At 43.6% G+C, this 26,647-nt stretch overlaps 1 protein-coding gene across 8 annotated transcripts in view; it reads right to left on the reverse strand.

The window, feature by feature from the left end:
• The window catches only part of LOC6595648 (neural-cadherin), a 91,637-nt gene that overhangs the window by 58,305 nt on the left and 6,685 nt on the right, over positions 1–26,647 (reverse strand). For 4 of the 8 annotated variants that reach the window (XM_026988143.1, XM_026988139.1, XM_026988141.1 and 1 more), the window contains exons 2-9: positions 12,777–13,227; positions 12,213–12,429; positions 11,370–12,155; positions 10,742–10,975; positions 10,486–10,677; positions 6,757–6,947; positions 2,949–3,138; positions 1,245–1,427 (exon numbers count right to left, since the gene is read on the reverse strand). In XM_026988143.1, coding sequence (XP_026843944.1) covers positions 1,245–1,427; positions 2,949–3,138; positions 6,757–6,947; positions 10,486–10,677; positions 10,742–10,975; positions 11,370–12,155; positions 12,213–12,429; positions 12,777–13,227 — 2,444 coding nt within the window. Of the gene's footprint in view, positions 1–1,244; positions 1,428–2,948; positions 3,139–6,756; positions 6,948–8,258; positions 8,450–10,485; positions 10,678–10,741; positions 10,976–11,369; positions 12,156–12,212; positions 12,430–12,776; positions 13,228–26,647 lie in introns of all 8 variants that reach the window. The other 4 variants (XM_026988144.1, XM_026988140.1, XM_026988142.1 and 1 more) reach the window with 1 other exon arrangement.

The raw sequence follows: 26,647 nt of genomic DNA on the forward strand, positions 1-26,647 counted from the left end.
GGCCACACACACACACAACATCAAAAGGAGACAAATTAAAAATTAAGTTCGAGACCGAGAGGAGAGAAGAACGTGGCGAAAATTTAATTACCGCCTTGCAGACATTAAAGCGGAACGATAATGATAATCAAATCCAGAGACGAGGACCGACCCGGCCCGACCCGTTCAGGGCCGTTCATTCAGGCGTTGCCACTGCGAATCTGACGTTTGTGGTCGCCGAGGACTATAAATGAAAACGCTAATTAGTGCGGACATTTCACGCGTACATGCAAATTACTTGGCTCGGGGGGGGACTCGGGACACGGGACTCGGGACTGGACTGAAAGAATGGCCAGCAACGTCGCCAAAGTGCCATATTATTATAATCGCGAGTGCGACTTGAGGGGCGGAGGGGGGTGTCCATCGTGGGACGCACAAAAGACAAACCCCTGGGGGTCCTCGCAGGGCTTCATTCTGCATTTTGCATTAGTTTTTTTTTTTTTTTGCCTCTCGCCGGCTGGCCCTTCCATCCGAGGGCTTAGCACACACTTGGAAGGCGTGCAAAAATGCTAACTCTTTGACATTTATTAGCCAGCTGCCAGCTGATGGCCCAATGGAAGGACGAAGGACACGGCGTACAGCCATAAAAACAAAAAAAAACAAAAAAACAATTACAAAGGCGTGAAAGGGTTACAAAATGAAGAAGGAAATAAATTGGGCGGCCAGGCCAGGCCAGACCTCATTTGGGGGCAAGGACCGCGTGAAACATGGAAACACGGAGCACGGATGATGATAGTAATTTAAAAGGGTTTTAAGGGGTTTCCATCTAGAGATGGAAAGTTGTTACAGTTTATTGGAATTAAGGGATAATATTTGGACGATGGAATGGAAATCCTAACCATTCGAATGGGGATCTATCTCCATAATTTACTGCTCTTTTATCTCTGGGAAGTACATGTTTTATTCATCTCTTGGCTATACAGAAATCTCCCATAAAAATATGTAAGCCCCACAATGTCATTCACTTTTGATACAGATATCTGCAGGTTTTTCCTCTATCTTTTTCTCCATTACCATTCTCTTATTACCTCTCAATCTTCTCACCTGTCAATCGCCCTTTTCCCCCCCCGCGCTCTTTACGCCGTGTCTCTTTGCCAACTTCATCGTGCGCCAGCCATTAATTTGCTACAGCAATCGTCTGGCATTTCCGCACCCCACTCGAGGCCCCCCACTCGCACCCCATGGCCCCATGGCCGTGCACTCACCTGATTATTGGGGAATGTGCCGTCCTTGTCGATCGCATTCACTTGTGTCACTTTGGTGCCAATCGGTTCGCCCTCCAGCACCGTTTCCTGTTCGCGTTCGGTGAACAGCGGTATTTCATCATTAACATCCTCGAGCATTATGTAAACGGTCGCTTCCGATGCCAACTGCTGGGCTCCGTTGTTCTGAAAAAGAGGAAAATGTGAGCAATATTAAAAAAATGGGTTTCAGGGCGTTTCAGGGGTTTCAGGGGGTTTCAGGGGTTTCAGGGGTTCCCAGGGGTTTCCAGGGGTTTCAGGGGTTCCATGGGGTTTCAGGGGGGATATTTGATTTTTCATAACTTTTTTTTTCTGTCCTTCTTTCGTTTGTTTTTTTAATTAAACAATAAAGTGTGTTTAATGAGTCGTTTTTTTTCGCCTCGATTAAATATTTGTAAATTAATTTGCAATAAAAATTAAACGAGCTTGATTAAAAAATATTTTAAATACTTTTGGCTTTTTGGCTTGAGGGGGCGGGAGGGGGACTACCCCGTGTAAGGGATTTTAATGAAAATCCTTTGTCATTTGATTGATTAAACACCATCAATCAATAGAGCAACATCTGTCGTTTATTAGCTGCCTTGTTGGCCAGCAGCAGGCTCTGAATTGTGGCAGAGTGTCCTGTTAATATTACTGTATCTATTTGCACAGCATTTGGCATTCATATTCCGGCATTACGTTATTAATCAATGCATATGGGAATCAATATAGAAATAGACACATGTTTACACACCACAACTTGAACGAGCCCCGAAATGAATTATTTATTTTGTGTTTATTCCACATTTTCCTGTGCAAACACAGGGCCGTAATTAGGCTCGTTTTTGGCCAGGACGACGGGGGGTGGGGGCCCCAGAACATTCGATTAATTGGCAAAATCAGTGGGGAAAACTGTTTTAGAAGCCTTGAAGCAGGCACGAAGCAGGGGAAAGAGTGCTTTATTTTGGAACTTTAAAATTGAAAACATTTCCAACAAATTATTTATTCTTCTGCATTTCAACGGCAACCGCAAAGGACGCCAAAAAACACTGCATCTATTTGGCATTTTTGTTGAACCACAAAATAGCAAAAACAAAAACAAAAGCAAAAACAAAAAAGGACATTAAAAATTAATTCGAAATTGTTGTCAAACTAATACGAAAATATTCAAGTATTTCATGGATGAAACCGCAAATAATTTTGAAATTTTGTTTTCCTTTACAGCAGCGGCGACCCACTGGGGTCCATTAGCTTTTATTTTATTCAGTCGAATGCACAGAATTAAAGTGAAACCCGGTGATATTTAATTACCTGAACATTGCAGGAAAACGGGTGGAAATATCTTTTTGTGCAATTGAATTTTTATGGCATTTCATTAGAGGCCATGCAGTGCGGTTTATCCGGAATTCTCATTAATATTTCAGCATTGTGCATCCCGGCTGAATGCAACAACTAATGAGGCCTCTAAGACTTGACTTTGATGGGGAATGCAATTGATTGCTCTGTCAGTCTGTCAATCAGCTAGATTCTTAATGAATCTGGAGACCCAGCCCTCTGCCACTTGCCATTTGCATGGGAAACTCGCGCAAGTAATTAAAACTTTTCAAATCAAATAATTACAGACAGTCAATCCCCAAATACACGTCGTCTTAGGGCTCTGTTTGGGACAACTTTAAATTGAGTTCTTACCTCGACACGTATGGTTAGATTGTACTCCTTGATGCTCTCGTAGTCCAGCGGATGGTTCACCTTTATGTCCGCCCAAGTGTCGCCGTTGTCCGGTCTTTGTTGCAGGTAGAATGTATGAAACTTGTTCGTTTGAGCCGTCGACCCTGGCATCAGTCGATAGAAAACTGTCGGATTGCCTTCAATGCCCGAACTGCAGACGCGTCCCGGCCAAAGGGCCCAGCCAAAGAAGGCAAGATTCGGATATTAGTAAATTTTCGGTAATGGGGTTTTGTGGGGAAAAATATTACGTTTCTACATGAAATAATGGTTAGGCTACGAAATGAAATGGTTAAATGTTTTATTTCATTTATCAAAAATCAATGAAGAGAAAGTTCCAGGGACTTTCTCTTTCGTTTTCAAAGACATTCACACACTCTCTCTTTAAGAATACGACATGCAACATAACAAAATTCAAACACAACGACGCATAAAAAGAATTCTTGCTCTAAAAACAATGTGCATTCAAAAAGATTCTTTGCTGCTGCACGAAAAAATTCCTTAAAGCGTCTTTTGTGCAAAAGAAAAGTACATATAATTTTCCGCAAAGCAGAGGGAAACCGAAAAGGAAAAACGGTTTGGGGAAAAACAACATAAAAATGGCTTCAAAAAATGTAATTGCCATTTGGGGTTCGGGTTTGGGTTTGGGTTTGGATTCGGTTTCGGCATATGATAATGAAAAACAAATTAGGCAAAAATCAGGGGGGAACAATATATATATATACGAAATATATATATATATATATTATTTGCGCTTGGACAACACTTGCAGCTGACAGAAAAATGGCAGCAGCAGCGGGAGTGGCGGTACACAAAAAAAAAAGAGCCTTAAGAGCCGGGTCTTAAGAAATAAATGAAAACTGTCAGACTGCGCAAAAATGTTGCCAAGGACAAAAAATGGCACAAAAAATGAGAAGAAAAACTCATGGCGGGGTGGAGTGGAGTGGGTGGAGTAGCGGGTGGTGGTGGGGGGTGGGAAATTTTTTGTGGATTGCATGAAATTTTCTTGGAGGTTTCTTTTCTGTTTTTTCTGTTGTTGTTGTTCTGTGATTTGGATGTAAGGTGTGAGTAGATTTCATTAAATTTCCGTTGATGGTGTGTGTCTATGTGTGTGAGTGTTGGTAAAACCAAAAGAAAGTGTTGGAAAAATATATATATTTTGTTGTTTATACTTATTTCTGTACACTGAGCACAATTGTGGCTTCTTTTGTTGCAGTTTCAACTATTTTCTATAATTTAAAATAGGACAAAAAAACACAAACAAAAGATTAAGCTGCTCTAGGCTGTATAGATAAACGTATGTACGAGTATTTGTGCCCACGACCTTGCCACGTGCCGCACAGCACACACAATGGGGGAACTCGAGGCGCCCCAATTACTATGATATGCGCCTCCCAACACTTAAACCCTCTCCTAATGGCATCTTGGCCCCCCGCCCTCTAATGTATATATATATATGTTGACAAATTTCTTGTTGTTTTTTGTGCTGGGACATGACCAGATAATTGCAAAGAGAGAGAGTCAGAGAGAGAGAAACGTTAACTGAAGGGAAAGGTGAACGAAAGATGTTTTTAAAAATTATAATAAAACCAAGAGAATACTTAAGGCCAGAAACTGAGTAAAACACAAGAGGCAGAAACCCAGGCACGTTTAATAGATTGTAATTTCCTTAATACCGCGCTGGGGAACAGAAAGGAAGTATACTTAAGGGCACGGAACTAAACCAAACTCTAGATAGATTCGGGTTCGAGCCAAGTCTAAGGCTCTGTGCAGGTGCGTATGTGCATCGTTTCTAGTTATTTTTTGTATTTTTTTTTGTGTGTTTATATCCTTTGGTTCTAAGTGCATTTGCTTTTAGTGCGGCAGAAGGGAAAGTGCATGGTGGCGCAACAAAAAAAAAACTACACAGAGGAGGAGGATAATATAAAAACTGACTTGGACTGACGCATAATTAAAATGCCAGTGCCATGTGGATGGCTTGCCACGAAGATAAAACGCTCCCCACAGAGAGAGCGGGAGAGGGGGTGAGGTGGGGGGGCTGACCTGACCGCATCCCAGAGATCCCCCCCAGTTGCGACCCAGAAGTCATTTAAGTGCTCTTCTTCAGGTTGGTTTTTTTTCTTTTCTTTTTTAATTGCAATTATAAAAAACAAAACTTTGTTTAAAATAAACTTTCCACCCACTTCCCCGCCCATTCCTCCCCTTTGGAATAGTTGTGGGGCGCGGGATTTATACTTTTTTCATATTTTAGCCACTGGCTGACACTAAGTGGCAGGTAATTGAAACTGACCCACCTCATCATGCGGCAAAGGTCGGGCCCCCCCCCCCCCCAACTTCTATACAGTTTCAAGTTTGAGCAGCAGCTTATGGACATGTGCGTCCAAAGGAGAAGAAGGAAACTTTTCGGAGGCTCAGCGAAGCGTGAAATACCCTTGAGGAGTAATGAGAATCAAGTGAGATTTTTGACTCTGATTTTCATTAAAAAATTTCAAAAATTCGGAGGGTAGAGTCTACTATTTGAAGGCCTTAATGTGGAAAGAAATACTATATCTATCATTTCTTCAGCTAAAGGAGGAGTAACAAAGCTCCAGACATACCAAATTACTCCCCAATATCGGAACTGGAATACGAGTTATTTCATCGAAATAGCTTTCTTGTCTATCAATCACTTCTAATGGGGTTTTAACGTCCAAAGATTTAACAAACTTTCTTTCAATATCACCAGAAAAGCGAAAGTTTTCGCAAAGGCCATAATTTATTGCTTTATAAAAATGCAACTTGGATAAAAGAAAATATGGAAGTTTTCTTTTAAAATCATTGATGATAAATATATTTTATTTTTTTGTAATATTTTGCATCAGGCGACCCATGCGACGCTAGCAGTGGGCTCTACCATGCGGATTCCAGACCATAACCCAGTAGCCCTCCCGCCTAATCGACCGAGAGGCGCTGCCGCATGACGCGTGACGCTTTGAAGACTTGAAAGTAGCTGAAGTCGACTTTTGTACCATTCTGACAAAGAGTTTCGATGACTCTATAATGGTATACCTGTACTGTATCATGTATTATATATCTTTTATGTAATATATTCTATATTTTACTCATATCGGTACGAAGGATCCCAGGATAGGCGCCCAAGGCGCTCCCCATGGAGTATATTAGTATAGAAACTTCTCTATCTTTATGCCTCTAAGTAATCCCATTTATTGATTGATTTTTCCTAAGACAGGAGTTCGATACGATGCGGAATATCGCACGATTCAGTATCTGCGTCTGCGTAGAATCTATATTATATACTAAACAAAATACTAAACCAAAAAAAAATGTTGTGCATTTCTTATAAACGTGTGGCTTGTGCATTTTCAGCTTATAGTTGTGTTTATATCACAGGTGCATTTGTGGAGTGCTTTCATAAATGATGGAGGGATACTAGGGGAGAGATGATGATATGGGAACGGGGAGCACTAAAGGATGTAAATAAAGGGGGGTTCGAAGAGGGGGCCAGGGACCCCTCTTCTAACGGGAATCAATCTCTAAGGAGCAGCTAGGAACAAACATTCAGAACACACAAAGTAACTCAATGGCAAGACATATATGACACCAATAACCGATAAAGTATGAACACGAAACAAAAAAGACACCTAAAAAAATGATACATATTTCTTATAAAATAACTAAGCAAAATGTTTGATTGATTTGTTTTTTTTTCTTTGTTTTTTGATTTTGATTTTTGAGAAATGTGGTAAACTTTTTGCACGAAAAATGAACAGACCTGGCTTTGATCGAGACGACTTTGCCGCCAACGGGCATATTTTCCTTGACATATATGGGCCCATAGACAGTATGATCCCAGACGGGCGGATTGTTGGCCCGATCGACCACATCGATCTGTACTTCGACAGTACGCGATAGTGGCGGATAGCCCTTGTCTTGGGCCATGGCCTCTAACTTGTATGTCTCGCGCTGTATTTTATATACATTTCAAAAATCGTTTGTATTTCAAAATCAAGCAAGGCGTTGCAAAAACATGACGCGACACGTCGGTACACGGTATTTTTTTTGCGTTTCAGGTTTGTTTAGGAAAAAGGCAAAAAACAAAAGTACATAATATAGTTGGAACATTTCTTCAAAGAAGTTGTAAAAAAATGGAATTAAATATTGTAGATTGTATTTTCATGGTTAAAAAAACAAAAAATTAAATTCGTAAACCAACACCTCTTTAAAAAGAAGTAAAAACTTATTAAAAAAAAATAACGAATATTTTAAACAGTTTTTTAGGCCTTTTTGCACAATTTTTCTATAAATTGGTTTCTTTTGAATGCAGTGCAAATTATTTTATATTGTCTCGACCCTCGCCTCAGTTTTGTGTGGCTTTAAAATAAATATAGGAAATATAGTCTCAACTAAATGGTTTTAAATTAAAAAAAAAAAAAGAATATCGGGTTTTTGTGCATTTTATAGGTAGAATTTTCAATAGCATACTTTTCATACAGTTTGCTTTGGTTGTAATTCTTTTCGTTTTCGTTTTCGACTATTGCTTTTTAACATTTTTGAACACATTGTGTACGAGTGTACCAGTATTTACCTTGTGATTCCTAGAGCCTTAAAACTAAACTGCAACCTTGTTTGGAGTACATACAATATTTGATACCTATATTTTGTTAATCCAATGAAAACCAACACCAAAATTTCATTACGATCCTCACAGCATTCCGGGCGTGTCGTGGGGGGAATTTGAGTCACAGAATGGGGGATAAATCAGAGACAGAGAAGCAGGAGCAGATCCAAGGGGCGGGGGTAAGTGTGTGGGGAGTTCCATGGGGAACCGCATCAAAATGCAAAAAGGATTGCTCGTTTCAAAATCGTTACAAAATCCAGCAACAAAAGATTTCCAGATTTTGAATTTTGTTTCCATATCGAATTTGCATTTGGTTTCGAACTTTGTTGATGGACCCACAAAAAAAACGGGTGTGAAACTTGGGAGAGCTTTTACGACCACCAAAAAGTACTTTGTACATCGTAAAGCTTTCGCTCTGCAGAAGGATAACAGCAGCATCGACCGGCAGACCGGATGTTAAAAATGCACCGTAGGGAAAGCTTAAATGCTATGTTAGCCAAATGTTTAAATGCTGTTAACTAGACTATGTTAGGAGACTGTTACAGACAGCTGTTAGACTCTCAGGTTAGTGTTAAGTGTGTGTAGATTTTGCGATGGAGGGAGGAGAAAGAGAGTACGAGTACGAGTATGTATGTGTGTGTGTTGGCTATACAAACCTTGCCTTAACCGATGTTACAACCGTACCCACAGTGACATTCTCGCGTATGTGAATCGGCCCATAAACGCTCTTATCCCAAATGGGGGGCTTATTATTGCGATCGACGACATCTAACTCAACATCAACATCGGCATAGGAGGGCGGTTGGCCCTTGTCTTGGGCGCGGACGCGCAAGCGATAGCGATCGCGCTGTTGATTGATCGATTGAGTGTGAGTTTTGATTGAAGCGTAGTGTTAGCCGGAAATGTTAGCGTTAACAGCAGAACGGGACATTGCCATGTTAATGCAATGGATAGTCAATGCCCGAACCAGAACCAAAGTGTTAGCAAAATGTTGTTAGGTTTGGTTTGTGTCTTGGGTTTACGTTTGGTTACGTGACGATTACGTATTTGATGGCATCGTTGTTGTCGTTAAATGTTTATTTCAAATGTATTTTAATAATATATGAAACACAAACCAAATCAAATAAGATCAAATATTCATAAAAATAATATTTCTCAGGAGAGGGGTATAAATATAGTCAAAATTTGTGAGGTTAGGAGTGGTTTTAGTAGGGGAATAGCAATGTTATAAGGATTCTGGGATGGGGTTCCTTTCACATAATTTGCTTGCTTTTTTTGACGAGACTATTTTTTGGTCTATTTTTCGGAGGTGCCCTACAATGAAGTGATGTTTTTTTTATTTGTTCCACAACTATTTATGAAGTATTATGAAGTACAGTCTGTTCCTGTTTCTGGAGTTAGTTTCGTTTTTCTTTTTTTTTTTTGTTGAGGTTAGCTTACAGATTTCTGTGTGATTTTTGTTGGGGGGTTAGCACAGTAAAGCAGTAAATATTCGCATTTACTTACTGGATAACAACCCTAAATCGTTGATTAGACATTTCGATAGAACACCATAATTTTTGAATATGTAAATATATAAAATGGGAAATTAAAAGCGAAAATATTAAAATGCCTCTCGATCGTCATCTATCATCCTCTCGGAAAAACACAAATCAAATCATAACGTAAAAGGTGCAGTTAAAACATAAATTACACATTTCAAAACCATATTCTAGGTTCTCCGCGTAGCTTTCCATGAAAACAAAAAAAAAACACGATTATGGCCACATTTTCCATGGGCATGCAAACAGAAATGTTCTTCAAAAATACAAAACATTTGTTTGATCAAAAAATACGAATAACTCTAAAGAAAAATGTATGAAAAACACTTGGGCTGGCAGCAGGAGACGTTCAAAAAAATTCATAGTCTCGACAAAAAGTTTTCGTTTTGGATTTTCGGGTTCTTCGGGGGTTTTGTGGGGAGTTTTTTTTTTTTTTTTGTAAATTTCTTTTGGGTAAAAATCAAAAAGTGGCAATACAAAATAAAGCTACTTGGAAAAATGAAAATTGATATATTTTTGTTTTGAAAGTTTTCTCTTTTTGAGAGCCATCAAAAAATGGTTACAACGATGCTCAAAAATATTCGTGATCGTATCGGGGCGGAAATGCTTCCATTATTTACATCATTTCTTAATCCTAGAAACCTAGCACCACAAAAAATAGGTATTCAAGCGGCTGTACGGTCCATTATAAGCGTTTTCGTTTCGTTTAGTTTCATTCCCAACCCAACCTCTGATCTGTGTGTTAGTTTGATTTGTTTCAAAAAATGTTAAAAATCAATTCGCTTTCTTGGCATTCTGCTTTCGGGTTTAGATTGCTTTTGTTTGGGCCAATTTTACGCACTATAAACTATAAACTAAACAAAACAATTGTTTGGAATCAAAACTAAAAATATACGACATACGATATACGTTATACGATATACGAGATAGCTCTAAACGTAGCTATCGATGTGGCAAAAAAAACTTGCACTGCTTGCACATCGAATATGTACTTCTGGCGGCGGCGGCGGCGTCGTCGAAATTGAAGGAAAAACAGAACTGAAGAAAGGTGCAGTTTGAAAACCGAAGAACTCAATCATAAGATAGTTATACAGATAGATAGACAAGATTAGATTACAAGCCGCTCAGACTCTCTAGATCTTTGGTTAGATGCTAAGCATCCGTCATTGAATGGTTAGTAAGAAACAGAAGAACGATTCAAAATTTAGAACGGAAATCATACAGAACTTGGTTAGTTTCTTCTTTCTTTTTTTTTTGGGGGTGGGGGGTTTGGTAAAATCATAAAGAGGGGTACATGAACCAAAGTCTCAGTGAGTCTCTGAATCGAAAAGCAAACACTTACGTCAAGTGGCTTCTTGAGCACAATCCAACCGGACTCGGCCTGGATGTCAAAGTATTCCAAATCATTCGGGTTGAAGGGCGCACTCAGGCTATAGACAATGGCCCCATTGTTGTCGGCATCCTCGTCGGAGGCCGAGACACGCAGTATATTTGTCCCAATGCTGGCATCCTGCTTGACGTTCTCCACATATTTCTAAAGGCCAAATATTCATTAGACTCTGCTGTGGACTCCCATTGCTGCCAAGAGTTTTCCTTACCTGACGATCGAATAGCGGGGGATTATCGTTCACATCCGTGATTTCCACCGTGAAGGAGCAGACACCCTCCAAGCTCGGATCTCCCTGATCCGTGGCCTTCACCGTAACCGAAACGAACTTTCCATCGTCGCCCTCTCGATCGAACACCTTGTTGGTGGAGACCTCGCCGGTCTCCTCGTCCACCGTAAACTTGGTTCCCTTCTGGTTCGGTTGCTGGACTATCGAGTATTTCACCTGCAGACGGAAGGAACATGCAAAATTGCTTAACGATTGACGATAGCGATAGCGATAGAGAGGCGTTTGACCTCGAGACACGACATGCCACAGTGCACTCTCGAGTGCATTGAACTTGGCCAAAACACGACAAGAAAATTATGGCTAAAATCTCGTCATGAAATCTCTCCCAACACGTGGGGATAATTCGTTTAGGGCTGGCTGGCCTCAAAACACAAATAACCCATAATTAAAATGGGTGTCGATGAAAGTGCTCAAAGGGGAGGAAAGTAATCAAGGGGAGGCCTTGATTGACACGAGATTTGAGGTAACAAAGCTTTTACGATTGATAGATACTCTTAGAATGATATTTACGAGTTCTTTGATTGGTATTTTCCATGAATATATCTCTTACCTGTCCATTCACGCCCTTGTCCTCGTCGGTGGCCACCACTTTGATCACAGGACTGCCATTCGGAGCACCCTCCTCCACTTTGGGATAGTATGTGCTGCAGTCCTTGAACACGGGCTTGTTGTCGTTGACGTCCGTGATGAAGACCACGACCACGGCCGTGGAGGTGTGTATCGTCTGATCGCCGTTCACGCAGCAGGAGCCATCGTCCATGGCGGTGACGTTCAGCTCGTACTTGTCCCGATCGAGGGTGATGGCCTTGCTGTGCAGCCGGATGACACCCGTGATGTCCTCGATGACGAACTGGCCCGACGAGGTGCCGCCGCCGACGAAACCGAAGCGCACATTGTCGCCGTCCTTGTCGGAGGCCACCACGGTGGTGACCAGGGTGTTGGGGCCGGCATTCTCGTCCACATTGGGGGTGTACACCTGCTGCGAGAACTTGGGCTCCTCGTCGTTCTTGTTCTTGGTGTAGACGCGCACGGTGGCTACGCCGCTCTTCGGCGGCTCGCCCTTGTCCTTGGCCGTCACGATGAACTCGTAGTAGGCGTTGTTGTTGTCCGCATCCAGCTGCTTGTTGTTCACGATGATGCCATTAGAGTCGACGGCGAAGTGGTCATCGGAGACGAGGTATTCGATTTCGGCATTCGATCCGGAGTCCGAGTCCATGGCCTTGACGCGGAGTATGCTGGTGCCCAGCGGTATGTCCTCGTCCACATTGTGGGCCTGGTAGTCGGGCAGCTCGAACTTGGGTGCATTGTCGTTGACATCGGTGACGCGGATGGTGAGCTGCAGGAGAGATTTTCGATAAGATATTTGCTCTTAAAGTGACCTTTAAAGACTCACATCGACTGAGGTGGAGAACCCGCCCGAGTCCTCGGTGGCTGTCACAATCAGCGAGTACACGTGCGGCTGTCGGAGATCCTCAAAGTCCAGCTCCTTGGCCAGCTTGACGATTCCCGATGTGGGTCCAATGTTGAAGGTGCCGGCGCCCTGACCCTGCGCCTTCAATGTGTACCGTATCTCGCGGTCGGCAAAGGACTTGGCTTTAATCGAAATGATGCTGAAAAAAAAAGGGAAAGATGAAAGAAATGGAAGTGGAAATGGAAATGGAAACGGAAAGATGGTTAGCTGGCAGTTGGGGGAGCTGAGGGAAATGTAAAATTTTCTTGCATATTTTAAGGGTCGCCTCTCTGATGCTCGACTGCCTTTTGACAGTTGTTTTCCCCAGTGGAATTCCAATGAGAGCGAAGGATAAACAAACACACAGACACACTGTGGCACACATGTCCAGGGCTCAGAGACTAGTTTGCTATGCATAACTTTTATTGGCAGCCAACGGAATTTGCATACATTCTGTGCTCTCTGTGTTTGGTTTTTCCCTTCTTTTTTTTTTTGTGAACAACTTACTCGGAGTCCTTTTTCTGGTTCTCTGGAATCTCGGCCTCGTAGCTGGGCATGTAGAACTGTGGCGCCCGCTTGCCGCCGACAATCGACAGCCGCTCCTCGGGCGTGCTCTGGAACCGGCGATCGTCCACCTTGCCGTTCTGGTCCTCCGCCTTCACGTACAGCACATACTCCATGTCCAGCTGGAAGAGATCGGTGCCTCGGGTCCGCACCACGCCCGAACGCTCGTCCACCTCGAAGCGTCCGCCCGTGCGATCGCGCACTATGAAGTAGTGGATGTTGTGGTCCGTGTCCGGATCGCGGGCCTGCAGCGTGAAGACCGGCGTGTTGGGCGGGGCGTTCAGCTGCACCACCGCCTGCATGGGCAGGGGACGGTTGATGAAGTACGGCGGCTCGTCGTTCACATCCTTCACCAGGATTATCACACGCTGGTTGTCCGTATACTTGATGCCCGCTGCAAGAAACGAGATGGAAAGCCATATAAGAAATGTGTTTTCCCTTCACTGTTTTCGGGTTTTCGGTTTTTGTTTGTGTTTTTTTGGTTGCAAGCTTTTTCGGTTCGGTTGCCCTTTGTTATTACAACTAATGGATGGTGGCAGGAGGGGGTGGGGGGCTGATGGGGGTGGCTACCACATCCATCTCCCCTTTGTAATTTAAGTCTCTCGGATTTCACTCGAGCCATTCGAATGCAATCAGCTGGAAAAGCAGTTTCAAGGCAAATGAAAGGCAAAATTTGGGAATTTGGATTTGAAATCTAATGGAAGAAGTATCTCAAATAATTTCCAATGTTTTTAGCCTTTGTTTAACTTTCCCTGCCGCTGCCGCCGCAATTATTTAACATTTTTAAGAGCTCCAACGAATGCCAACTTATAATTTCCACTAAACATGCACACCAACAAAAAAAAGAGCGCTTAAACTTGAAAAAATCAATAACACAACCACCGGCTGTTTGGGTGAAAGCAGGAGAAAGGCAAGGGTCGGGTCTCGGTCTTTTTTCGCCCTTTTTTCGTTTTTTTTGTGCTACCTTTGCAAAAAATGTCTGCACCGGAAAATTCCAATCATGTTGTAGTCCCACTGGTTAGAAGGGGAGCTATCCCCAGCACAGACACGGACACAGAGGAGAGTGGGGGTGGTACGTGTGTGGGGGCTGGGGCGGGAGTTGAATGAGCGGCTAAAACTGAAGTAGCAGGCAAATAAGACAGACGATTTACTTGCCCACCTTTCCGCCCTTAACAGACGACAAACACAAAGAAATTCGAGCGCGATATAAAAAAAAAGGGCCAGAGAGTAGAGAGAGGGAGAAAGAGAGAGCAGAAATGGGGGAGCTGCTGCATGTGTAATTTCTCAAGTGCAGCCAAAGTGAATTGTAAACAGGGCACCCCAACCCCCCCCGCCCCCGGCCCCGCCACCAATGGGTAAGCAAATATGGCTAAAGAAACAACAAACCCCCGACAAAGAAAGGACCTTTGCACAGAAATCCACAAACATTTTGCTCAACAGATTGCACAGGCCCTGATATAGGGGTGCACTGGATGGCAGGAGATGGCAGGGTATCCATAGTCCTGCTGGGCCATAACTTGGCACAGCTATATGCTGATTCTTGCCAACTTTGTTGCTGCCAGCAGCTTGGCATTGTAGCGCTTTTCTATGGCTTATTGTGCGCCAGTGCCAAAGCAGGTAAAAAATCGCAAAAAAAATAAAGAGAAAATATATATAACTTGAAATTTAAATAATATGAAAAGAGTTTTATTGTTATGGGTGTGTGGTGTGTGTGTGAGTGTGAGGGGTACTAATGTGCATAGAGAGAAAAGCAGAAGGAGGAGCTGGAGCTGGAGCAGCCAACATGGCGGATATCCGTGGCGACAATGCACACGAGAAGCCTCTGGGAATAGGGGGAGGGGGAGGGGTGGTAATGAGAATGTGGTCCTGGAATATGGCTGGAAATGGCTTTTGTAGTCAGAGCCAGAGAAATAAATGCATGTGTGGAGAGAATAAAAGGCACAGAGCGATGCCAACGATTTTCATTATGTGGTGTTCTACAACAAGCATGAATAAATCTGTGATTTGTGATTAAGTTTCCTCAGACGAAGCTAGAGAGATTTAAACGAGAAATTTTCAACTGGAGTTGAAAGAGTTTTCATGATTTTATGAGAACAAAGTCAAGAAGATAACGAAGATGTGCGTGTGAGCATGTCGCAAGGAGAAATTTGCAGACAACGCCACATAGCATTTATATCCGCTTCGTTTTTTCGTCTCGTGTTCGAATTCGAGCCAAATATTGAATATTCCGCTCATCCGACAGTGCTGACTGGTGCTACGGACAAGGAATGTCCCCATTATCAGGTGCTCATCGCGTGGCTCGTCGGTAGGGACTCAGATTGAAACCTATTCCATTCAAACGGGTCCTTGTAGAGTTCCCAAACCAATTATAAAGTCGATTGGCGCCCATTTGCCCCAATACACAATCACAAAGGAAGCTGCCTTCAAGGTTTATCGGCTTCTATGAAGATCCAACCACAAAACTCCCACCAAAGACTGTCGAAAGTGTCAGTGTAATCAGATGCTCATTAGAGATTGCATTCCTCAAAGGAAGTGCCACTAATTCCTCGCTTTTGTTTCAATAAGGAACTATCCCAGCCCTCTTCCCCCGTGACTTCTCCTCGCATTCATTTCAATTTAATGAAACTTCATGGCACGATTTCGCCCCCGCATTAGACGACGACCCTTTCTGTGTGTTCCGTCAACCCCTAAGAGTTCTTCTAGCACTTCCTCTGTAGATCTCTTCCGCTATATACGCGTGTGGGTGTATTTGAGCTGCCTATTTCTTATCAGAATCGCCATATACGTGTACATGTGCACATTAAGTGACTGTCACACGCGACAGAGGCGACGCAGGCGACGGAGGCGACGGAGGGAGACCCTTAAGGAGTCAAAACCATGCAGCTACTATAATACTCGTAATCACTGCCAAGGGATGCCGTTGCCTGTGCCAAACCCCCAGAGACCCAGGCCATTCTCATCATAAGCCAGACAAGGGGATGCCCGGCTGGAGGCTGGATCCACCCAGAGGTTAGCACTAAATGCAACACCCAAAAGGAGCCCGGGAAACGGCGCTTTGTCCTGGCTTTGCATTGCACTTCAGCTGCGCTGCGACAACAATGGGAACTGTAGGAAAAGTGGAGAAAAAAACGGAGAGAGAGAGTAAGAGTAACACGAGGTTAAAGTTGCACAAAACCGCTGCCGCTGCACCTATAGCCGTCTCTTTCGTCGCTTTCAACAAAAGCCCAAAGCAAAAGTGCGAGACTGTCGACTGTCGTCGTGGGTAGAACAAACAAAGCAGCTTATTGTTTCAATGGATTAACTAGAAGGCAGCCAGCCAGCAGTCAAAACGAGAGATGCTGCAGTGAGCAAAAGCACGAGTCGGATACGAAGAAAAACGAGAGAAGGCAGGGCTCATCACAGCTCAGACGTTTTAAGGGATGGCATATTGTGGACGCAGGGGGGGACGGCCTCCATCTCCATTCCAGGCAATCGTCTGTGGTGCCATCTTCAAGTGGGTGCCAGCTTGAAGTTTTTTCTCAAGTTCTTCCCCCCGCCCCGCCCACACTCCCTTCGTCTTGGACGGAAGCAAACGAATCTCGGTGGAAAGCTGATGCGCGCATAAAAATTGAATTTGTTAAGAAAATTGACAACTGAAACTTGTGCTACGTGCAACATTAATGTCATTTCCCTGCTGCATACACAATTTGTTTTACGTTTGACAAAAATTTACTTTGAAACGACCTTTTGTCATATGAAAGTCGTTTGTTGGTGGATTCTCCATGTATTCCACAGTAGTGCCAGGCAGGGAGTGCCGTTTGAGTGCCACTTAAACAGAGGCAGAGCCAGGATTTCCGGGAATCTTTAGATAAACTTTCCCTAACGATAATCCAAAGAATAATCCATGTTGTGCTGTGAGAAGTCTGAAGGAACACATCCCATCAAAAAGTGCCAGAAAGCGTAGCAGCCAGGCTTCCCCTTGGAATCTATCCCTAATCAACCACTCAAGAAAATATGCTTTTGTTTCCGCCACAAATTATGAGAGAACATCCGACAATAGCTGCATATTTTGGCTAAATGTTTGCCCTCCTCTCGCCACAGTTTGACGGCAACTTAACCTTTGTGTTGCACAACCGGAACAATTGACGCCACCCGGGACCCGGCTTGGGGTGGTGCCGGGTGCCCCTTGGGTGTTCTGCAAACTCGAGAGGGTCAAAATGCGATTCTCTTCGGTTTGGCTCTTGGCTTGATTAAAATGCAGTCAAGTCGAAACTTTATTCTTGGCATCCAGGTACGCGTTCGCTCCAAATGAATTTCTTCATTTTCCTCTGCGGTTACAACCCGGGGGGGTGGCAGTGTACTAGGGGGGGCGGGTTATGCCTTGGATAAATACGTGCAAGAAATACGAGTACAATGTTGAAGAGGAACTTTTCCCCCTTCGAAATATTTTTATGGCTGGTGTTATATTTTTCCTTATGCGGGAGCCCTCCTTGAGCTCCATTTTTTTACGACGCCATGGATTTAATGAAGCTGTTAACAATGGATTCTGGCCAGAGCAAGAAAGTAGCAAAAGCCATTGCCAAATATTGAACATACTCGAAAGGTATTGATTGAACGTCAGCAGCAGCAGCAGCGGCAGGGGGGGCAGCAGGGGGGGCAGCAGGGGGGGGGCAACAGAGGGGGACGAAAAGGGACCTCCAGCAGCATTGAGGCTAATTCGGATTGAAGTTTTTGCGCGATGGATGGACTTGATTGGACTGAAACGGAGCGAAGAAAATGGAACAAAAACAAACCTAATCGAATGACGGGGAGGGGATGTTGGGGCAACTCCTGGGAGGGCGCCTTGGAGCCATTGAAACAAACTTCAAACGGAGGAAATGAGTCTGAGGAAAACTTTGGAAAATAACTAGTTGAGCAGCGAGGGGGAAAAAAGATACTTTTCCCACATTTATCTACAGGAAATGGGAACAGAAATGAAAGATATGAGGGATCTAAGAGCATTGGCTGGAAATCGAATCTTTGTATAGAAATATGTTTGCCCAAGACTACTCGTAGACAAGTATCTTTGTATCTAACTATCTTAATAAGCGAAAACCAGTTTCCATTAAAAATTTGTCATTGCAAATCGGGGAGAACCAAGCAAATCTGCAGATCTGGCTTCAGGTATGCCAGAGAGGTGTCGCTAGAGGGAGAGGGGCATTATATAAGCTTGAGCTAGTGCTGCATGTGGCAACACTCTGTGGAGAGCAGTGGCAGATGCAGCAGTCACAGCGTGGAGTCCTCAATTTGAGATGTCGTTTATTGAGTCACTTAACAGCCACGCAAATGAGTTAACACTTGGTCTGGGGCATGCGGCAGGGCTGCAGCTGAGGCAACAACGAGTTTGCTGCTCACTAGGCAGCCGCACTTTGTGGCAGGGGCGGGGCAGGGAGGCAGTGCCTGCTTTCGAATGCAAAGTTATGCGAGACAGGAGACCCACTGCGAAAAAAGGAGCATCAGAAACGAGCAGCAACGACTACGGGATGCCCATTACAAAAGTATCTGAGCTGAAGAGAAGAGAGGCATTAAGAGGCATTCCCCGAATGGTTAAAGGTGTATTCATGTTCTCCATCTGCTAATATACCCTCACATTCCCTCGATTACAGGGTATTCGAAGCGACAGAGAGAGAGATACGGCCTCCTTGCGGCTCTTCGGTGCGCCTTGCTTATCTGCCACGCCTCGTTGCATGGCAGGGCAATGCAACAAATTGGCAGTTGGAGATAAAGATAATGTTATGACTTCTGTTGTTGCCACCGCTGGTGCCCGCGCGCCTGTGGATGCCACTGCCACTGGCATTTACCATAAAAATGTACACTTTAGCAGGTGTCACATTTCTCTCTGTGCTTCTGATAAATAAATTTTGCAATTTAAAACGTTCTTTTTTTTCCAGCCAGGCAGCAAACCAGACCAGACCCCCTGCCCCGCCCCGCCCACATGCTCGTAAGGCAGGGACATCATTTGCAAAAGCTTAGTCGAAGATACATTGCCACTGCCTTTTTCCCCGGCCATCCCGTCAATTTAATTGCCAATTTCAGCGCACAAGAAAGATGAGGAAAAAATATTACCAACATTAATAAATTAATTTGCTCCAGGCCTGGACGAGGACCAAGACAGAGACGGAGAAGTGCTCTGTGAGTCAATTAAAATTTACGCAATCAACTCGGAATTGAGTAGCGTTATTAGGTTGACATGAGCTATACGAAAATGGGGAAAAATATATGGCCTTTACTCGTAAGATCCATTCCCCAAGAGCCACAAAGATGATGTGAGTAATGGAGTTCAAGGAGGGATTTGGGGCAGGCATGTTCGGGGTTTGATATCGTTGTAATTAAGGCGCAAGAGCTGTGTCTTAGCACTGGGATTTTCGTGTCATTATAGGGGATTATTGGGGGTAAAGATTCAATAAGCCAAAGGCTGTAAGCCAGCCACTATCAGAATAATCCGCAGATATCAAGGTGGGTCATTGCTGTATCAAGAATTACACTGGCAAATGTCTCTTCTCTATTGAATAATAACTCTAGGATACACTGGAATAATTTCTAAATATTATTAAGCTCAGAATCCGCTTTAAAATCCAGGCTTAGGTTCCTCAAATCATAGGAATCTTCGGTACTCTTATTCCCCTTGATTTTTATCGTATCGCAAATCACTTCCCCTCTGCCAAATTGAAAAGATTTTCCAAGCAAACTACCACCTGAATGCTAATCAAACTTCATAACAACTGCTTTATCCTTTATCCTCGCTCTTCATCCATTTATATCGCTTCCTTGGGTCTCCTTCCGAGAGGCTTTTGCCTACACAGAGCAGAGTGGAGCAGAGCAGAGCCATGGCCAAAAGGAAAACGAAGTGAAATTGCGCACATGGCGGACATTAAGCGAAAATTAATGAAATTTTCTTTTAGCGCCTCCAGTGCAAAAGCAGAGGCAGTGCTGCAGCAGGGCTTTATCACCATTCCGTTCCCCGAGATTCAGGCAGGAGGCACCGCTTCATCCATCCAATCCGTTGTTATCCAGGGGCTGCCTGCCGTGAGCTTGATTGAGTTTGATGGCGATTGTGCGGCAACTGCGCTGACTTGATTGCAATTTCTGCCTCACCGGCACCCGGACAGGGGACAGGGGACTGGGGACGGGGGACTGGGGACAGGAGACACCAGCAGTAGTAGGGGTGTTCCTCGAGATGCCCAGAAGCAACTGGGGGCCTGGGCCATGGCCTGTGCATACCAATCAGGTGGAAGTGCCACCCCAATTTGGACTGGGGCTAACCCACCCACAGGTGTGGTGGCAGTCTGTCATTTAAGGCCTCTGGCAGTGGCACGAGACATTAGCTTTTTTTCCCCGGCAACTCTCCTGTTCGTTAAGCACAGGACTTTGGCTTTTGATTGATGAGCCGACCGAAGAGTAGTTTCTTGTACAGCTTTAAGTTTTGCCTGTTTATAAATTTCCCTTAAGTTTTCCTCCAGAGAGGGAGAGCGAGCGAGTGTGACATAGAAATGCACTGAACTGTGGCCATGTGAGATAAATTACATATTCGAGTGCGGTGTGGAAGGGAAATGTTTTGCAAGAAATCGACTTCATTGATTTGATTGTACTCCCCCTGGTGGTGGTGGTGCCACGCCACTTCATTAAGGTCTCTCGTGGCACGCTCCGCCCATTGAGCAAAACTTTATATCCCCACGAAAAATTATAGTTTGCCCCATAACCATTACCGCATTTAATATGCATTTTTATGAGCGTTACTTTCCAATAATAATCAGGAGCGGCAGAAGCGACGGCAGCGACAGTCATAAGGAGGGAAAAAGGAGCAGCTATCGTAAGGATATGCCTGGCACATACACACAAAAGTATGCTATGAAAATCGTAATCATAATCGTAAAGCTTAGCGCACATCCCGAGCAGAAGAGAGAGAGAGAGAGAGAGAGAGAGAGAGAGAGAGAGAGAGGGAGAGAGAGAACGTGGCCCCGATGCTGATTTGTGTCTCGCATGTCTGGCATACAAATCCCATCTACAATCTGCAATCCCAAAGGGAAATCTCTGCCAGCCACACCCAACGCCCCCCATTCGTAACAGCCTGAAATCGAGCCACTGGAAATTGCTCAAATTAAATGCAAATACCGAACAATATTTAAATGTTTCCACGCATTAAGCTATGTAAATTGTTGTCGTTGTCCGGGGACTGACACGCACTTTCCATTCAATAAAACTGCAACCGCACAATGGCGCCCACACAGTGGGTGGAGGAGGGTGGAGGGGCACAATGGGGCTTTGGGCAAGTGTCCAGTTCAGACGGAGCAACATCTGGCATGTTGTCATTAAAGGCCGGCCCAAACTGACCCCCAAAACGGAAAATGGAACAGGGTATGGCATGGGGCCTGTCTGTCGCACGGCATAATTTGCACTTCTACCCTCCACAGTAGCGACAGGGTCGAGCATTTTGCATTTTAATGAGTAAACACAGTTCGGGGCACAGGAAGCGAACGGTTCATGTTTTTGGGCAGCGACTGGCACCCCCCCGCGGCGTCGGTGGGCGGCCCCAGCAATCGCTGGTGTGAATACCGCAACGCTGCATATGCAAAGTGTGATTGGTCCCGGCCAAACAATCAAAAAAAAGAAAGGAGAGCAGAGCAGAAGAGAGCAGAAAAATGAAAAGGAAGCAAGGACTCTGGCCGGGCCAAAAAAACAGAAAATTTTTGTATGTTTTTGCAACCATCTTTTTGTTTTGTGGAGTTAGGGGAGGGGCGCAGCGAACAATTTGTATTTGCAATGTGAAAACAAAATGGCCACCGAACACGGCCAATCCGCCACCCCCCCCCCCCCCCCTTCCCCCCTCCTGTCCTGCGGGCACACCTGCTGTTTGATTTGTGTTTTCTCACTCAAAAAATAGTTTTTTCCGTTTTCATTTTCATCGCACAGCCCACACACAAAAACCGAAACTAAAATGCAGTGCAAAATATGCTTTTCACTTGTTTTTCCGCTGCTCTTATTTAAGTCGCGCAGTTTTTTGTCCGTGTGGAAATTATTTATTCCGCCACAGCAGGCAAATGTTTATTGATTTGGCCCAGCGAAAGTTATTATTCCGATTTTCGAACAGGGCAAACTATCACTGAATGATAAACAAGGCTCTAAATCTGGCAAAAATAAGCTTCGAACGCAATATACTTTTATCGGATGGAGGCCATAAATATCCCGGAAAACTAATACGGAGTTTTCCCCTTAGATTGTGTGCATTTAGATTATGTTTTAAAGAGTTTAAAGAGGATGGAACTTAATTTTATAGAAAAATGCGCACTGGAAAGCAAATACATCCATAAAGATATTTTTGGTTAAGGGCTAGGCATTGATTAGCCCCACAATTCGTCGAACTAATGATTGATTTGTTTAGGGAATATATAGAAAAAGAAAACCCTTGGTTTGAGGACATAACGGATGAATATCTGAATGCTTGCTAGGGCGGTACCACCACATCTTTATTAATTGAAAATTTAGAGAATAAATTCTGAAATATATTTGTTTTGTCATTAGTTTATTGAAAACAAAATAAACTATTGGAAAAATTTAGTTTTTGTTGAAAAACTTTTTTTTTTTTTTTTTTGTATTTTATTCAATCTATTTCCATTATTTGGTCTCTTGTCCAAAAGGGTGGGATTTGGAAAAAGATTTTTTCAAAATTGTATAAACTAATTTACTCAATACTATTATACAATCTCTATGCTATACTCAAGTATTGATGTCAAAAAACAAAAATAAGACGAATCGAATAACATTTGGGGAAACCCCAAGCTAGAGAATTAAAGACTGCAGGAAATTTCAGGGTTTGTTGGAGTATAATAATTGTAAAATATATATCTTTTGTATGAAATTTAATGGAGACATACTCTATTAGTCGCCAAATCAAGAAGCTATATATAACAAAAAGATAAACAAGCTTTAATTATAATATCCGCTTGGACTATACATATCTCTATGGCACCTTCAGTCACACATTCAAACAGATTTATGAAGGAATTTGCCACTATTTTGCGTAGAATCATTGGGTAAAAGAAGGTTTTCCTTCCGTAAGCTTCTCTTAACGACTCGACACGATCCAATACCGCTCCTAACCGATAGAAGGGTACCGATTGGTGCTTAGAAGGTTGCCCTATAACATGCTTCTGCCCCTTTTTGGTTTCAAATACCGTATTTATGTACTTATTCTGGGGATTATACATTTTTCTAGTACTTTATTTTAAAGGCATTTCATAATACAATGCAAAATCCCTGCTTATGTCAGACTCATTTGATTAATCCCATAATTTGATGGCCTCCCCACTGATTATGTGAATGTTTATTCAGACAAAAAAAAAATATAGAAAAACAGCATCAATTATTAATTTTAATGCAATTTATTGTGGAGCTATGCAGGCGTATAATGTGTGTGTGTGTGGGGGGTGGGGGGCAAAAACGTGTTAAATATTTATATATTTTCGGTCTGGCATCTGACGTGGATCCGTTTCGCTAATTTTGTTAGAGCCGAGAGCGTCGGATAATCAGATTCATTGACATGTGCAATTTTCACGGATCAATGGACACGCCACCCGACCCCAAACTCGCACCCAAACACCAGCCAAAAACCAAAACCATTTTGACCAAATCAAGTGTGAAGATTTTGTGCGTTAACTTTTCATCGGCACTGTGTGCCCTCGCGATTATTATGGCCAACAACTCTATCGCTCCTGGCGCTGTTCGGCTGCTAATTGGACCATGACGTGTGACCGTGTAACCGTGCCCCCCGTGCACCCCCGCGCGCCCTCTAGTTCATGCAGTGCCACAACGCCCACACAAATCACAGCGCACACGGAGGCATGGTTATGGATGGGAGGAGGATATGGAACTGTGATAAATAACTGCCGACTGCCGCAAGAAAACGTCAAGCCCGAGTTGCTGCCACAGGCCAATTGTAGCCGCCCCTCCGTCCACCGTCCACCGTCCACCATCCTCAATCCAATCCAATCCAGTGCCACGCCCCCAGTGCATACCAAACGTAACCCTGCGTAACGTAACCCTTTTTTGCAATGCAAATCAAGTTGCCTGCCACGCGCAGAGCAGGCCCCCCGGAATGGCGCTCCTTCGTGCTCCGTTCCATTCGGACTCTCCGTGCGGACTGTACTCTGGGTCTGGTCTGGTCTGGTCTGGTCTGCTATATTGTAATAAACGCAATTTGTATCATGAATTATTACTGCGGCGAAATGGCCGAGCGGATGTGCGAAACTCAACTCAAAGCAAGGCAAATGGCAAAATGGAAAAATGAAGTTGAAGCGGACACAGGTCGAAGGGAGGAGACCCAAATGATACCCTGTGGATGTTTATTTGGGAAGAACTACAGGATCCACAAGATGGACCTATCCTTGGACCCATACACCCTCTCTCTACCCTCTAAGGAGCGTAACGAGAGTCCAGTCCCAGCAAACGACGTTGGTTTGAACAAACTTGGCTAAAAATGGCACATGAAATTGCAGTGCAAACAAATTGGAAATAAAATACACACAAGGAGCAAGGAAAAAAAACAAGAAACAAAAGAAAGACAACCTCAGTGAGTGGCAGAAAGAGGCAGAGAAAGTGTAGTGCAAAGAAATGGCATTGAAATAAATTTTCAGCATTTAATTTGCTACAGTTTTCTCCCCTTAGATTAGGCGATTTTTCCATATAAGAAAGTTCAGTTCTTGCAGCAAATAAGCCAAGGAATGCTTGGGGAAAACTATGCTGATCTAAGGAAACTTGAAGCTAATCTTGGGGAAAAATGAAGCTGGCAAAACTTGAACATTCCTTAAAGTTGATCTTATGAATCAGAGTAAATCATAAGCCGCTCCAAGGGCTGTTTGCTGGACAACAAACAGAAAGTCAACCCCCCCCCCCCCCCCCGCCCCCGCCACCCCCACAAGTCAACTTTTTCCTTGGACGAGTATATACGTATAAATCTTGCTTTATCGGGGGGCGGTGGCGGGGGCGGGCTATTGTGTTGCCCCCGCTGTCTGCCTTTCTGTTTACTTCATACTTATTATTCCATTTGTCGTTTAGTTTTCTAAGGGCTCTTCTTCCTGTTTTGACTGCTCCGAAAAAGGGCGGGGCGGGGGGGGCGCCATTACTTATCCCTTGGACGCCATTATGAATGTGTATCCATATAAACAATATATATATATATCTGTGGTTGTATGAGTGTTATTATTGCCATTGCAGTCTCGCATTTTCCACCGAAAACTAAAAATACAAAACAAACAGAATAAGCCCGGTCCCCGTCACCGTCCCCGTCCCGGTCCCGGTCTGGGTCTCGGGACGGACGCAGTGCGCCAAAGGCAGCTGCTGCTTCAAATCCAGCCTCCTGCTTCCATCATTCTTCGTCGACGTCTGCTGCCATGGCAACATCGTCGCCATTTTGTTGCCACATCTTTTTGGTGGAGAACTGTATCCCGTATCCCGTGTGGCCGTCCGTCTGTCTGATGTCCTTTCTGTGTGTAGCCTGCCTTTAGGCGGTTTGGCCCCGTCGACTCTGAATCTGGCTCTGACTCTGACTCTGACTGTGACTGTGGCTTTGACTCTGGCTATATGTCTGCTACTGTGGCCCTATGTCATACATAGTTCCTGCTTCCTCCTTGCGCATCTGGCCCTGAACATTTATTTCGCTGTCTACTCTGATTATTCGGCAATCAGAAACTTGTCTTTCGCTGACAGTTTGGCAAATTTCGAACTAATTTTTGAACTATTTTTCCAATTAAAAAACACCAATCAATTATACATGAAAATCCCATTAAATTATGGAAAATTATTTAATTGATTGAACAATATTTTGCCCTCGAGCGCAGTTAATTGAGTGAACAAAAGACAGTTGGAACAGAAAATACTGACTCTCTGATTTGCTCCTCGAACAGAAGATGATCAAATTTTGTTAGACATAATTTTGTGATATTTTTTTGGTGGATTTCCAGCAGGGTTTTCCTTTGGAGCAAACGAACAAACGGACAAATTGAGCTGAAATTCAATGAAAAACTATTCGAAACTTGTTCATTTCGAGGACCTTCGAGGGCCATTGAAATTGTTGCAGCAACGAAAATGGAATGCTGCAAAAAACTGTTGCAAAACATGTTGAATGTCGGTGATTGAGAGACTGCGTGCGGGTGATCTGGCATATTACAAACAAATGTATGATGCAGTTTTTCCCCTGTTTATATTCAATTTATTTTTTTAATAATTTTGAAGCATTGTTCGGTGTTTTTGTGTTTTATTCGATTTCATATGCAGTCGTCCGCTGTTTCGTTCGTGTTCAACATTTTTCCACTCGTATGCGCCATTTTACATGGTTTTTCTGTCTGTATTTATTCGGTTCTGTTTCTGTTTCTGACATGGCAAATGCAAATTCGACACAAAATGCAAAAACGGATAACGCAAATCGATGGCAGAACTGTGCCAGGCACATGAGTAATTTTTCTTGTTTTCTGGCCAAAGTTTGCCGCTGGCCAAAAGTTATTTAGGCCATAATTTACCATTTTGCCTGTCAATAAATGCCCTAACAATGAAAAGGTCAAGCCTCTGATGGGATGGGTTTTATGGGAATTAGTCCATAAAACTATCAAGGACATGGGAAAAACTAATCTGAATGCAATTCCAATTAGACGGCAGACAGCCCAATCCCAATCCCATTGACTGTCAAAATGTGTATCTGGGACAGGCCCTGCCAAACCTTGTTGCGGATAACGTGAAATGTATTTAACTCGAAACGAAGCCTCGAACCCTCCCCGACTGTCACACTGGAAAATCTTAGCCTAACC

This window comes from Drosophila persimilis, unplaced genomic scaffold (assembly GCF_003286085.1).
Source record: "Drosophila persimilis strain 14011-0111.01,24,50 unplaced genomic scaffold, DperRS2 tig00000191-arrow-pilon, whole genome shotgun sequence".
Classification (NCBI taxonomy): Eukaryota; Metazoa; Arthropoda; class Insecta; order Diptera; family Drosophilidae; genus Drosophila; species Drosophila persimilis.